We start from the raw sequence: 15,368 nt of genomic DNA, 5'->3' as shown, positions 1-15,368 counted from the left end.
TGATGGAGATAACTTAGAGCAAAACTTTGAACACAAATTTTTTTGAACTTACTAAATGAGTGTTAGGTTTTTTATTTAATGCAATAATAAAACCAAAACTTACATTGATACTACAGGGTGAAGACTTCGCTACGTCGAGGAAGTTTCTACTGTTAGATTTTCAGGTTTTGGTTTAACTATAGGGAGAGATCTACTCCTAGGCCGGGGTGGCGGTTCCGGTGTTGGAGGTCGTGTTGTTGCTGTACTGCATATTTGTGAAGGATATAATCCATTTGCTTCTAAATACATCGGAGAAATATGTATCAAGTTCGTTGGCGGGAAAGCCATTGCTTTCCAATGCAAATAAAGCCTTACAAACTGCTTCGCTGCAAAAAAAAAAAAAAAAAAAATAATACAAATACATTTGCATTAAAGTTCAGAAATACTGCGGCAAAAGGTTATAATATGAGCAAGTACCAACCAAGAGATAATTCCAGTGTTTAGTCAGTAAAACCTAAAAACAAAGGTAAAGTTATGATCACAATCATAACATTATTATGATAAAAAAAATAACATAATAAATCAAAATAACAATCATAATGAGTTTTTTTTTAGATTACAATACAAGTAGTTTTATTAAAAATAATATATTTAAGTACATATTTTATACAGATCTTAATTTTGATTGTATTTTTATTGTAAATTTTAATAATGTATACATTTTGTTTTTAAAAATTTTCGTTTACAATGCAATTTCGATATTTTAATGTTTTTGGTGTGATCAATTTAAATTTTTTAGCGCATCAAATAGTAATGAAAAACATCTTCTCTTTCTTAAGGTTTGTATAATGTACACGGAATAGACAATTAGTCTGGTCGTTTGGGTATAAAATTCAATTCTCTTCTTAAACGAAAGATTGCGTTTAAATGTTTAGTTTAAAAGTAAACTCTTTCAAATAGTTGTTCAACTTGCTAAATTATAATCCGTACAGCAAACTTTTCGCTTCTTCTATAAAGTTATGGCCAACCCATAATGCTTTTCAATTTGGATGCTCTGTCAAGTCAATATGGCTGAATGGGAGGAGATGATAAGTATTGGTTCCTAAATTGGAAGTCCTCTGTTTTTTTTTTAAGCAAATCAAAATTCGAAACTGAAAAATTGACGGACGAATCCGGCAAATCAACAGGTGAACCTGGCAAATAAACGAACGAATCCGATAAATCAACGCACGAATCTAGCAAATTAACAGGAAAACCTGACGAAACAGTGGACAAACCCTGCAAATCAACAGAAGTATGCGGCAAATCAACAGGCGAATCAGGGAAATCAACGGGCGAATCCGACAAATCAACAGATGACCTGGCAATTCGACGGACGAACCCCGCAAATCAACGGACGAATCTGGCAGCTCAGCAGGCGAACCTGGCAAATTATTGTGCATACCCGGTGAATCAACAGAAGTATGCGCCAAATCAACGGTCGTTTCCGGTAAATCAACGCACGAATCTAGCAAATTAACAGGAAAACCTGACGAAACAGTGGACAAACCCTGCAAATCAACAGAAGTATGCGGCAAATCAACAGGCGAATCAGGGAAATCAACGGGCGAATCCGACAAATCAACAGATGACCTGGCAATTCGACGGACGAACCCCGCAAATCAACGGACGAATCCGGCAACTCAGCAGGCTAACCTGGCAAATTAATGTGCAAACCCGGCAAATCAACAGAAGTATGCGCCAAATCAAAGGACGATTGCGGTAAAGCAGCAGGCGAACATGGCAAATAAACGGACGAACACAGCGAATCAACGCAAGAACCCAGCATATTAACCCTCTGTAGGCACACACCTCTTTATTGCGAATTTGGTTTATACTTTTTCATGTCGCTTGAACTTTTTTCGGTCTCACTATTTTATAGAGAAGCATATATGAAATTGGTGTAGCATTTTCCCAGGAATTCGAATATTGTGTTCACAATTCCAAAAATATGTATTTTCACCCTTATACAGACACTTTTTTGTGACAACCTTTAATTTTTGTACTGCCAAATTCGCACCCGTGTGCCCTCTGTCGGGCACACGAATCAATGGACAAACCCGGTAAATCAACGGACAAATCTCGAAAATCAACAAGCGAATCTGGCAAATTAACGCGCAATTCCAGCAAATCAGCGGACGAATCCATCAAATCAACAGGCGAACCTGACAAATCAATGGGCAAACCCGGTAAGTCAACAGGAGAATCTGGCAAATTAATGGGTGAACCTGGCAAATCAATGGACGAATCCGGCATATCAGCAGGCGAACCTGGCAAATTAACAGGTGCATCCGGCAAATTAACAGGTGCATCCGGCAAAACAACGGAGAAATTCGGCAAATCAACCATGTGAACGCGATCGTGACTTATCTCGTTGAAAGTCGGCACCATTTTGTCGATCACTACTGGCTGTTAGATGTAAGAAGAAAAAATTTAATTTCCTATATTAGGCTTCGCCACTCTTTCTGTTCAGAGTTCAGAGAGCAAAGTTGTATTTTTTTTTATGATTTTTGAGGTTATTGTTTGTCAAAGTAAATGAATAAATATAAAATGTTTTCGCGCATCGCCTCTCTAAAGCTTGAAAAAAATTTAAAGAAATTGTATTTTTACAAAAAATAAATTAATCACCCTAGCACCTTTTTTTTTTTTAATAAAATAGCTTTGGGCAGCTCTTATATGAGCTGAATTATAAGAAGGAAAAAAAATTTTTCAAATTAGATAAGGACTTCCTGTCGCACATGTGTTTTGAATTTTTTCGAAATATGGAAAAATACCTATTTTTACCAAATTTGAAGTAAAAATGAAGTTGACACAATCAGTGAATGCTAAGAACTCGTTAAAGATTTAAAAATGTGTCAATCAAGAGGGGTTTGACTTTTTATCATTCTCCTCGCCGCACAGTGGTGCTTTTCAAATCGTTTACACGGTCATTTCTTGACGAAAATTCATGAAATTTAGGACACTGAAGTATGAGAATTACGAAAAATATCCCAACTTTTATTTATTAAAAATGGTTGTTCCAAAATGGCGGAGAGAATAAGCGTTTATAGAATTTTCTTTTTCAAAAGAAAGATTGCAAATAATCCAGCAACCCGAACTCCTACAAACTTTTGGTTTTCAGTTATGAATAGTGTCTAAAGAGTCTTCTTCTTTTCTTTTGATGTCCCATTCGATGTATTTGGAGAGAATTTTTGCAAATTCCTTTTTTTTAGGCAAGGAGTACCCTAGTGTGGTCCACGTTACAAGGCAAAAAAAATAAACCATATAAATCATTAGATCCCCATCTTTTATTTTAGACACATCAATACCAACATAATATGCTGAAAGTTTCAGCCCTTTTAAGTCATGGGAAGAGGGCGCTCATCAGCTTTGAAATATCAGATTTTGTGGCAATTACTATCAGATGATATCTAATTGCAATTGTTTTGGAAATGATTAGCCCACAAGTTCGCGACAACCAAGTAAACAAATTCCTCATTTTTTTCGTGTCAAGTTAATCATTTTTTATTTTTATTTTAATTTTTTTTTATTTTTGGGAAAAAAATGTACATTAACAGAAGATTTAAATAAACAAAATTTAATTGTCAAAAATATCAAGAAACTAACGGTTTTTATAAAAAAGAAAGGCATATCATAAAAAATTATTAAATTATACTAAACCCAAAATAACTTCACCAGATAAAATTAAAAAAGATAATTTTTTTAGTACGGGCTCCTGCCTAGAACAGCATCAAATCAAAAACTTTGAGCTTGGTGAGCGCTTAGTTCCACTTCAGCAAAAAGCTGATATTTCACGTATGTAATAAGAAATACATATGTCACAAGTTTTTGAGTGGGGAACAACGAAAATGTAACATTCAAATAAACGAACAGGCCTATGCATTCCGCAAAAAAAAAACTAGAAAATTATTTTTACGATTTTCCAAAATTATTGAACGGGTACCCCTTGTCTAAAATAAGGGAATTTTCAAAAATTTTATCCAAATCCATCGAATAACACATTAAAAGAAAATACTCTTAAGACTCTTTACTGAAAACCAAAAGTTTGTAGGAGTTCGGGTTGCTGGATTATTTGCAATCTTCATATTTTTTTTCCTCCTTCATTCGGAAGCTGATATTTTCGGATCAAAGTCCCGAAACCAGTGAACAGGCCTATGCATTCAGCTAAAAAAATTATAAATTTATTGTTTTAAGATTTTTTTTGTCTAAAAAAAGGGAATTTTCAAAAAAGTTTTCCAAATCTATCGAATGAGACATCAAAAGAAAGGACACTTAAGGCTACGGCCACGTCCTGAGCGGCTGAGCGTTAATAATGAGCGGAAAAACTAAATTAGAACGTGTGAAAATGTATGGGGGTGACCACATACACCCTGAGCGGCAATCCTGAGCGGCTGAGCGTCAATCCTGAGCGGCTGAGCGACCGACGTCGCTCAGCTCTGTTGTATTTTTTTTTTTTTTTTGAAATCCTGAGCGGCGAACTACATTATATTCTTAATTAACACGAACATTTTAGTAAATGGTGAAAATTATGGTTTCTTGTGAAAAAAGAAAATTCAAAAATATAAATTTTTTTCGTTAAAATAAAAAAAAATTAAATAGGCCCCGACAGGAATCGAACCTGGGACTCGAATCTTTGTCTATTTAAGAAGCTATAGCTTAAACGGATGGAACAATTCTATTCAAACTTGGTATGTAGCAGTTTTTGGCGATTGTGCAGATGATTCTATGGAATTCATTTTTTTAGAACCTTATCTAATGACACCTGTGATGCACCAATCCTAGAAAAGTATAATTTTCTCAAAAACTGATTTAACCATTAAAATAAAAAAAATTTAGTGTGGGTTCTGGGACAAGGCATATCTTTTAACAAAAAAAGATTTTTTCGAAAGTCATTATTAATGGTACCTGTCATATAACCCTTTTTTATGCTTTGAATTTCTCTCAAACGACTTATTTGTTTTATCAAAATTTTTTATAAAAAAGCATTTATATAGTCTTAGTATAAATCAAAAATAAAATTTTGAAGAAATGCATTTTTGGATTTTTGAAAAAATGTTGGATATTTTTTTTCTTCAATCAAATTTTCCAAAACAGTTCATTGGATTCTTTTGAAATTTTGGTTTCAGGTATAGATCCATATTAACTACAATATGGCATACCAACTTTATTTTATTTAGGGCCAGTTTTTCAACAGTCAGATAAACCTCAGTTAGAGCTTATTCCTAGGAATAAAAGTTTTTTTTTATATTGACATTTATTCTTGTGATAGCCTAACTGACGATTGAAAAATTAGGGCTTAGAATTATAAAATAAAAAAAAAAATAGGCACTTCTAGGAATCGAACCTGGGACTTCCGCGTGTGAGATGAATACTCATCGATATTTTTGCACTTTAAGGGTTTTGAAATTGCTGCTCAGGGTCGCCGCGCCGCTCAGGACGTGGCCATCTCGTCGCTCAGGATTGCCGCTCAGCCACTCAGGACGTGGCCGTAGCCTAAGACTCTATTCATGACTGAAAACCAAAAGTTTGTAGGAGTTCGGGTTGCTGGGTTATTTGCAATCGAAATAATTTTTTCCTTCCTCATAGATGTTTACAGATCACAGTGCCGAAACCAGTTTTGGTTTGCAGATATGAGATCACAGTGAACATGCCTATGCAATCCGCTATAAAAACTAGAAATTTACTGTTTTAAGATTTTCAAAAATTATCCAAGGGGTACCCCTTGTCTAAAAAAAGGGAATTTTCAAAAATTTTATCCAAATCCATCGAATGAGACATCAAAAGAAACGACTCTTAAGGATCTATTCATAACTGAAAACCCAAATTTTGTAGGAGTTCGGGTTCCTGGATTATTTGAAATCTAAATATTTTTTTCCTCCTTCATACATAGATATTTTCGGATCAAAGTGCCGAAACCGGGTTTGGTCTGCAGATATGAGATCACAGTGAACATGCCTATGCATTCCGCTATGAAAACTAGAAATTTATTTTTTACGGTTTTCCAAAATTATTCAAGGGGTACCCCTTGTCTACATAAAGGGAATTTTCAAAAATGTTATCCAAATCCATCGAATGAGACATTCAAAACAAACGACTCTTAAGGATCTATTCATAACTGAAAACCAGGGGTGGAATCGTGTAAGATTATTTTTGATAGTTGACTGTCAAATTCAAGAAAATTCGTCTGTGTAAGATGATAGTCAAAAGTGACTATCATATTTTTTTGACTTTTTCAGCTGACACCTATTTAGGTGTCAATTTGATACAATTTAACATTTGTGGCATATTTTTTTCATGGTTTTCGTGGTGCTTTTACTTTGTTTGGGAAAAATTAATATTTTTGTGCCTGTGCAATTATTTTAAGACTACAAAATTAAAATAAAGTAACTGAATATGAAATAGAAAATAGAAGAGTCAGACTTGAGGAACAAATTAAATTATATTTTACATCCCCGACTCAAAGTAATGTGCAATCACACCTTTGTACACAAAAAAAAAATAATTTGAAATAATATTTAGTGCTTTTTATAGACTCGTACAAAATTTTCGAATAACATAAGATACTTTTTATGAGTATAATACACATTTTGGATCTGCCATCTGAATTCAAAGTTTATACAATATTTTGTGGGATTTTTTGTAAGCGATCCTTTATAAATTATTATTTTAAGCGTTTTAAAAAATATTAACTTACGTTTTTAATAATTGTCTTCTCAATTATTGTAGCTATGGAAGTGAAAAACTGAAACTCTGCATTGTTTTTTTTTTAATTTAATGACGTTTGACAGATGTCAAACCGAAGTGATACCAACTAAACCAAAATTAAAAATGATCTAAAGACGATCACCTTACACAGATAAAAAATAGTTGACTATCAAATTTGATAGTAAAAAATATGATAGTCAAATATCATTTAAGCCGATTCCAACCCAGAAGTTTGTAGGAGTTCGGGTTGCTGGATTATTTGCAATCGAAATAATTTTTTCCTCCTTCATAGATGTTTTCGGATCAAAGTGACGACACCAGTTTTGGTTTGCAGATATGAGATCACAGTGAACGGGCCTATGCATTCCGCTATAGAAACTAGAAATTTATTGTTTTAAGATTTTCCAAAATTATCCAACGGGTACCCCTTGTCTAAAAAAAGGGAATTTTCAAAAATTTTATCCAAATCCATCGAATGAGACATCAAAAGAAACGACTCTTTAGGATCTAATCATAACTGAAATCCAAAAGTTTATAGGAGTTCGGGTTGCTGGATTATTTGCAATCGAAATAATTTTTTCCTCCTTCATAGATGTTTTCGGATCAAAGTGACGACACCAGTTTTGGTTTGCAGATATGAGATCACAGTGAACAGGCCTATTCATGCCGCTTAAAAAAAACTAGACATTTATTTTTTTAAGATTTTCCAAAATTATCCCTTGTCTAAAAAAAGGAATTTTCAAAAATTTTCTCCAACCATCGAATGAGACTTCAAAAGAAACGACTCTTAAGGATCTATTCATAACTGAAAACCCAAATTTTGTAGGAGTTCGGGTTGCTGGATTATTTGCAATCGAAATAATATTTTCCTCCTTCATATGTAGATGTTTTCGGATCAAAGTGACGAAACCAGTTTTGGTTTGCAGATATGAGATCACAGTGAACAGGCCTATGCAATCCGCTATAAAAATTACAAATTTATTTTTTTTAAGATTTTCCAAAATTATCCAAGGGGTACAACTTATCTAAAAAAAGGGAATTTTCAAAAATTTTATCCAAATCCATCGAATGAGACATCAAAAGAAACGACTCTTAAGGATCTATTCATAACTGAAAACCCAAATTTTGTAGGAGTTCGGGTTGCTGGATTATTTGCAATCGAAATAATATTTTCCTCCTTCATATGTAGATGTTTTCGGATCAAAGTGACGAAACCAGTTTTGGTTTGCAGATATGAGATCACAGTAAACAGGCCTATGCAATCCGCTATAAAAATTACAAATTTATTTTTTTTAAGATTTTCCAAAATTATCCAAGGGGTACAACTTATCTAAAAAAAGGGAATTTTCAAAAATTTTATCCAAATCCATCGAATGAGACATCAAAAGAAACGACTCTTAAGGATCTATTCATAACTGAAAACCCAAATTTTGTAGGAGTTCGGGTTGCTGGATTATTTGCAATCGAAATAATATTTTCCTCCTTCATATGTAGATGTTTTCGGATCAAAGTGACGAAACCAGTTTTGGTTTGCAGATATGAGATCACAGTAAACAGGCCTATGCAATCCGCTATAAAAATTACAAATTTATTTTTTTTAAGATTTTCCAAAATTATCCCTTGTCTAAAAAAAGGAATTTTCAAAAATTTTATCCAAATCCATCGATTGAGACATCAAAAGAAACGACTCTTTAGGATCTATTCATAACTGAAAACCAAAAGTTTATAGGAGTTCGGGTTGCTGGATTATTTGCAATCGAAATATTTTTTTCCTCCTTCATAGATGTTTTCGGATCAAAGTGACGACACCAGTTTTGGTTTGCAGATATGAGATCACAGTGTAAAGGCCTATGCATTCCGCTATAAAAACTAGAAATTTATTGTTTTAAGATTTTCCAAAATTATCCAAGGGGTACCCCTTGTCTAAAAAAAGGGAATTTTAAAAAATTTTATCCAAATCCATCGAATGAGACATCAAAAGAAACGACTCTTAAGGATCTATTCATAACTGAAAACCAGATGCTTGTAGGAGTTCGGGTTGCTGGATTATTTGCAATCGAAATAATTTGTTCCTCCTTGATATGTAGATGTTTTCGAATCAAAGTGACGAAACCAGTTTTGGATGCATGCCTATGCATGCCGCTAAAAAAAAACTAGAAATTTATTTTTTTAAGATTTTCCAAAATTATCCCTTGTCTAAAAAAAAGGAATTTTCAAAAATTTTCTATAACCATCGAATGAGACATCAAAGGAAAGGACTCTTAAGGATCTATTTATAACTGAAAACCAAAAGTTTGTAGGAGTTCGGGTTGCTGGATTATTTGCAATCGAAATAATTTTTTCCTCCTTCATAGATGTTTTCGGATCAAAGTGACGACACCAGTTTTGGTTTGCAGATATGAGATCACAGTGAACAGGCCTATTCATGCCGCTTAAAAAAACTAGAAATTTATTTTTTTAAGATTTTCCAAAATTATCCCTTGTCTAAAAAAAGGAATTTTCAAAAATTTTCTCCAACCATCGAATGAGACTTCAGAAGAAAGGACTCTTAAGGATCTATTTATAACTGAAAACCAAAAGTTTGTATTAGTTCGGGTTGCTGGATTATTTGCAATCGAAATAATTTTTTCCTCCTTCATAGATGTTTTCGGATCAAAGTGACGAAACCAGTTTTGGTTTGCAGATATGAGATCACAGTGAACAGGCCTATGCTATCCGCTATAAAAATTACAAATTTATTTTTTACGATTTTCCAAAATTATTCAAGGGGTACCCCTTGTCTAAAAAAGGGAATTTTCAAAAATTTTATCCAAATCCATCGAATGAGACATCAAAAGAAACGACTCTTTAGGATCTAATCATAACTGAAAACCAAAAGTTTATAGGAGTTCGGGTTGCTGGATTATTTGCAATCGAAATAATTTTTTCCTCCTTCATAGATGTTTTCGGATCAAAGTGACGACACCAGTTTTGGTTTGCAGATATGAGATCACAGTGAACAGGCCTATTCATGCCGCTTAAAAAAAACTAGAAATTTATTTTTTTAAGATTTTCCAAAATTATCCCTTGTCTAAAAAAAGGAATTTGCAAAAATTTTCTCCAACCATCGAATGAGACTTCAAAAGAAAGGACTCTTAAGGATCTATTTATAACTGAAAACCAAAAGTTTGTAGGAGTTCGGGTTGCTGGATTATTTTCAATCGAAATAATTTTTTCCTCCTTCATATGTAGATGTTTTCGGATCAAAGTGACGAAACCAGTTTTGGTTTGCAGATATGAGATCACAGTAAACAGGCCTATGCAATCAGCTATAAAAATTACAAATTTATTTTTTTTAAGATTTTCCAAAATTATCCCTTGTCTAAAAAAAGGAATTTTCAAAAATTTTCTCCAACCATCGAATGAGACATCAAAAGAAAGGACTCTTAAGGATCTATTTATAACTGAAAACCAAAAGTTTGTAGGAGTTCGGGTTGCTGGATTATTTGCAATCGAAATAATTTTTTCCTCCTTGATATGTAGATGTTTTCGGATCAAAGTGACGAAACCAGTTTTGGTTTGCAGATATGAGATCACAGTAAACAGGCCTATGCAATCCGCTATAAAAATTACAAATTTATTTAAAATCGAAATAATTTTTTCCTCCTTCATAGATGTTTTCGGATCAAAGTGACCAGTTTTGGTTTGCAGATATGAGATCACAGTGAACAGGCCTATGCTATCCCCTATAAAAATTACAAATTTATTTTTTACGATTTTCCAAAATTATTCAAGGGGTACCCCTTGTCTAAAAAAAGGGAATTTTCAAAAATTTTATCCAAATCCATCGAATGAGACATCAAAAGAAACGACTCTTTAGGATCTAATCATAACTGAAATCCAAAAGTTTATAGGAGTTCGGGTTGCTGGATTATTTGCAATCGAAATAATTTTTTCCTCCTTCATAGATGTTTTCGGATCAAAGTGACGACACCAGTTTTGGTTTGCAGATATGAGATCACAGTGAACGGGCCTATGCATTCCGCTATAAAAACTAGAAATTTATTGTTTTAAGATTTTCCAAAATTATTCAAGGGGTACCTCTTGTCTAAAAAAAGGGAATTTTAAAAAATTTTATCCAAATCCATCGAATGAGACATCAAAAGAAACGACTCTTAAGGATCTATTCATAACTGAAAACCCAAATTTTGTAGGAGTTCGGGTTGCTGGATTATTTGCAATCGAAATAATATTTTCCTCCTTCATATGTAGATGTTTTCGGATCAAAGTGACGAAACCAGTTTTGGTTTGCAGATATGAGATCACAGTGAACAGGCCTATGCAATCCGCTATAAAAATTACAAATTTATTTTTTTTAAGATTTTCCAAAATTATCCAAGGGGTACAACTTATCTAAAAAAAGGGAATTTTCAAAAATTTTATCCAAATCCATCGAATGAGACATCAAAAGAAACGACTCTTAAGGATCTATTCATAACTGAAAACCCAAATTTTGTAGGAGTTCGGGTTGCTGGATTATTTAAAATCGAAATAATTTTTTCCTCCTTCATATGTAGATGTTTTCGGATCAAAGTGACGAAACCAGTTTTAGTTTGCAGATATGAGATCACAGTAAACAGGCCTATGCAATCAGCTATAAAAATTACAAATTTATTTTTTTTAAGATTTTCCAAAATTATCCATTGTCTAAAAAAAGGAATTTTCAAAAATTTTCTCCAACCATCGAATGCGACATCAAAAGAAAGGACTCTTAAGGATCTATTTATAACTGAAAACCAAAGGTTTGTAGGAGTTCGGGTTGCTGGATTATTTGCAATCGAAATAATTTTTTCCTCCTTCATAGATGTTTTCGGATCAAAGTGACGACACCAGTTTTGGTTTGCAGATATGAGATCACAGTGTAAAGGCCAATGCATTCCGCTATAAAAACTAGAAATTTATTGTTTTAAGATTTTCCAAAATTATCCAAGGGGTACCCCTTGTCTAAAAAAAGGGAATTTTCAAAAATTTTATCCAAATTCATCGAATGAGACATCAAAAGAAACGACTCTTAAGGATCTATTCATAACTGAAAACCCAAATTTTGTAGGAGTTCGGGTTGCTGGATTATTTGCAATCGAAATAATTTTTTCCTCCTTGATATGTAGATGTTTTCGGATCAAAGTGACGAAACCAGTTTTGGATGCATGCCTATGCATGCCGCTAAAAAAAAACTAGAAATTTATTTTTTTAAGATTTTCCAAAATTATCCCTTGTCTAAAAAAAAGGAATTTTCAAAAATTTTCTCCAACCATCGAATGAGACTTCAGAAGAAAGGACTCTTAAGGATCTATTTATAACTGAAAATCAAAAGTTTGTAGGAGTTCGGGTTGCTGGATTATTTGCAATCGAAATAATTTTTTCCTCCTTCATAGATGTTTTCGGATCAAAGTGACGACACCAGTTCTGGTTTGCAGATATGAGATCACAGTGAACAGGCCTATTCATGCCGCTTAAAAAAAACTAGACATTTATTTTTTTAAGATTTTCCAAAATTATCCCTTGTCTAAAAAAAGGAATTTTCAAAAATTTTCTCCAACCATCGAATGAGACTTCAAAAGAAAGGACTCTTAAGGATCTATTTATAACTGAAAACCAAAAGTTTGTAGGAGTTCGGGTTGCTGGATTATTTGCAATCGAAATAATTTTTTCCTCCTTCATATGTAGATGTTTTCGGATCAAAGTGACGAAACCAGTTTTGGTTTGCAGATATGAGATCACAGTAAACAGGCCTATGCAATCAGCTATAAAAATTACAAATTTATTTTTTTTAAGATTTTCCAAAATTATCCCTTGTCTAAAAAAAGGAATTTTCAAAAATTTTCTCCAACCATCGAATGAGACATCAAAAGAAAGGACTCTTAAGGATCTATTTATAACTGAAAACCAAAAGTTTGTAGGAGTTCGGGTTGCTGGATTATTTGCAATCGAAATAATTTTTTCCTCCTTCATAGATGTTTTCGGATCAAAGTGACGAAACCAGTTTTGGTTTGCAGATATGAGATCACAGTGAACAGGCCTATGCAATCCGCTATAAAAATTACAAATTTATTTTTTACGATTTTCCAAAATTATTCAAGGGGTACCCCTTGAATAATTTAAGGGAATTTTCAAAAATTTTATCCAAATCCATCGAATGAGACATCAAAAGAAACGACTCTTTAGGATCTAATCATAACTGAAATCCAAAAGTTTATAGGAGTTCGGGTTGCTGGATTATTTGCAATCGAAATAATTTTTTCCTCCTTCATAGATGTTTTCGGATCAAAGTGACGACACCAGTTTTGGTTTGCAGATATGAGATCACAGTAAACAGGCCTATGCAATCAGCTATAAAAATTACAAATTTATTTTTTTTAAGATTTTCCAAAATTATCCAAGGGGTACCCCTTGTCTAAAAAAAGGGAATTTTCAAAAATTTTATCCAAATCCATCGAATGAGACATCAAAAGAAACGACTCTTAAGGATCTATTCATAACTGAAAACCCAAATTTTGTAGGAGTTCGGGTTGCTGGATTATTTGCAATCGAAATAATTTTTTCCTCCTTCATATGTAGATGTTTTCGGATCAAAGTGACGAAACCAGTTTTGGTTTGCAGATATGAGATCACAGTAAACAGGCCTATGCAATCCGCTATAAAAATTACAAATTTATTTAAAATCGAAATAATTTTTTCCTCCTTCATAGATGTTTTCGGATCAAAGTGACGAAACCAGTTTTGGTTTGCAGATATGAGATCACAGTGAACAGGCCTATGCTATCCGCTATAAAAATTACAAATTTATTTTTTACGATTTTCCAAAATTATTCAAGGGGTACCCCTTGTCTAAAAAAAGGGAATTTTCAAAAATTTTATCCAAATCCATCGAATGAGACATCAAAAGAAACGACTCTTTAGGATCTAATCATAACTGAAATCCAAAAGTTTATAGGAGTTCGGGTTGCTGGATTATTTGCAATCGAAATAATTTTTTCCTCCTTCATAGATGTTTTCGGATCAAAGTGACGACACCAGTTTTGGTTTGCAGATATGAGATCACAGTGAACGGGCCTATGCATTCCGCTATAAAAACTAGAAATTTATTGTTTTAAGATTTTCCAAAATTATTCAAGGGGTACCTCTTGTCTAAAAAAAGGGAATTTTAAAAAATTTTATCCAAATCCATCGAATGAGACATCAAAAGAAACGACTCTTAAGGATCTATTCATAACTGAAAACCAGATGCTTGTAGGAGTTCGGGTTGCTGGATTATTTGCAATCGAAATAATTTTTTCCTCCTTCATATGTAGATGTTTTCGGATCAAAGTGACGAAACCAGTTTTGGTTTGCAGATATGAGATCACAGTAAACAGGCCTATGCAATCCGCTATAAAAATTACAAATTTATTTAAAATCGAAATAATTTTTTCCTCCTTCATAGATGTTTTCGGATCAAAGTGACGAAACCAGTTTTGGTTTGCAGATATGAGATCACAGTGAACAGGCCTATGCAATCCGCTATAAAAATTACAAGTTTATTTTTTTTAAGATTTTCCAAAATTATCCAAGGGGTACAACTTATCTAAAAAAAGGGAATTTTCAAAAATTTTATCCAAATCCATCGAATGAGACATCAAAAGAAACGACTCTTTAGGATCTAATCATAACTGAAACCCAAATTTTGTAGGAGTTCGGGTTGCTGGGTTATTTGCAATCGAAATAATTTTTTCCTCCTTCATAGATGTTTTCGGATCAAAGTGATGAAACCAGTTTTGGATTCATGCCTATGCATGCCGCTAAAAAAAAACTAGAAATTTATTTTTTTAAGATTTTGCAAAATTATCCCTTGTCTAAAAAAAGGAATTTTCAAAAATTTTCTCCAACCATCGAATGAGACTTCAAAAGAAAGGACTCTTAAGGATCTATTTATAACTGAAAACCAAAAGTTTGTAGGAGTTCGGGTTGCTGGATTATTTGCAATCGAAATAAGTTTTTCCTCCTTCATAGATGTTTTCGGATCAAAGTGACGAAACCAGTTTTGGTTTGCAGATATGAGATCACAGTGAACATGCCTATGCAATCCGCTATAAAAATTACAAATTTATTTTTACGATTTTCCAAAATTATTTAAGGTGTACCTTGTCTAAAAAAAGGGAATTTTCAAAAATTTTATCCAAATCCATCGAATGGTAATTCAAAACAAACGACTGTTAAGGATCTATTCATAACTGAAAACCAAAAGTTTGTAGGAGTTCGGGTTGCTGGATTATTTGCAATCGAAATAATTTTTTCCTCCTTCATAGATTTTTTCGGATCAAAGTGCCGAAACCAGTTTTGGTTTGCAGATATGAGATCACAGTGAACAGGCCTATGCGATCCGCTATAAAAATTACAAATTTATTTTTACGATTTTCCAAAATTATTTAAGGTGTACCCCTTGTCTAAAAAAGGGGATTTTTCAAAAATTTTATCCAAATCCATCGAATGAGACATCAAAAGAAACGACTCTTTAGGGTCTATTCATAACTGAAAACCAAAAGTTTGTAGGAGTTCGGGTTGCTGGATTATTTGCAATCGAAATAATTTTTTCCTCCTTCATAGATGTTTTCGGATCAAAGTGACGA

At 33.1% G+C, this 15,368-nt stretch overlaps 1 protein-coding gene across 3 annotated transcripts in view; it reads right to left on the bottom strand.

Moving 5' to 3' along the window:
• The window catches only part of LOC129917220 (protein doublesex-like), an 80,982-nt gene that overhangs the window by 2,505 nt on the left and 63,109 nt on the right, over positions 1-15,368 (bottom strand). Inside the window, exon 3 of one of the 3 annotated variants that reach the window (XM_055997622.1) lies at positions 104-365. The exons of the other annotated variants lie outside the window; for them this stretch is intronic. Coding sequence (XP_055853597.1) covers positions 130-365 — 236 coding nt within the window. The 3' untranslated portion in view covers positions 104-129. The remainder of the gene's footprint in view (positions 1-103; positions 366-15,368) is intronic. 3 annotated transcript variants of the gene reach the window in all.

Source organism: Episyrphus balteatus, chromosome 3, assembly GCF_945859705.1.
Source record: "Episyrphus balteatus chromosome 3, idEpiBalt1.1, whole genome shotgun sequence".
Lineage (NCBI taxonomy): Eukaryota > Metazoa > Arthropoda > Insecta > Diptera > Syrphidae > Episyrphus > Episyrphus balteatus.
This window is presented reverse-complemented; position numbering and strand designations above follow the sequence as displayed.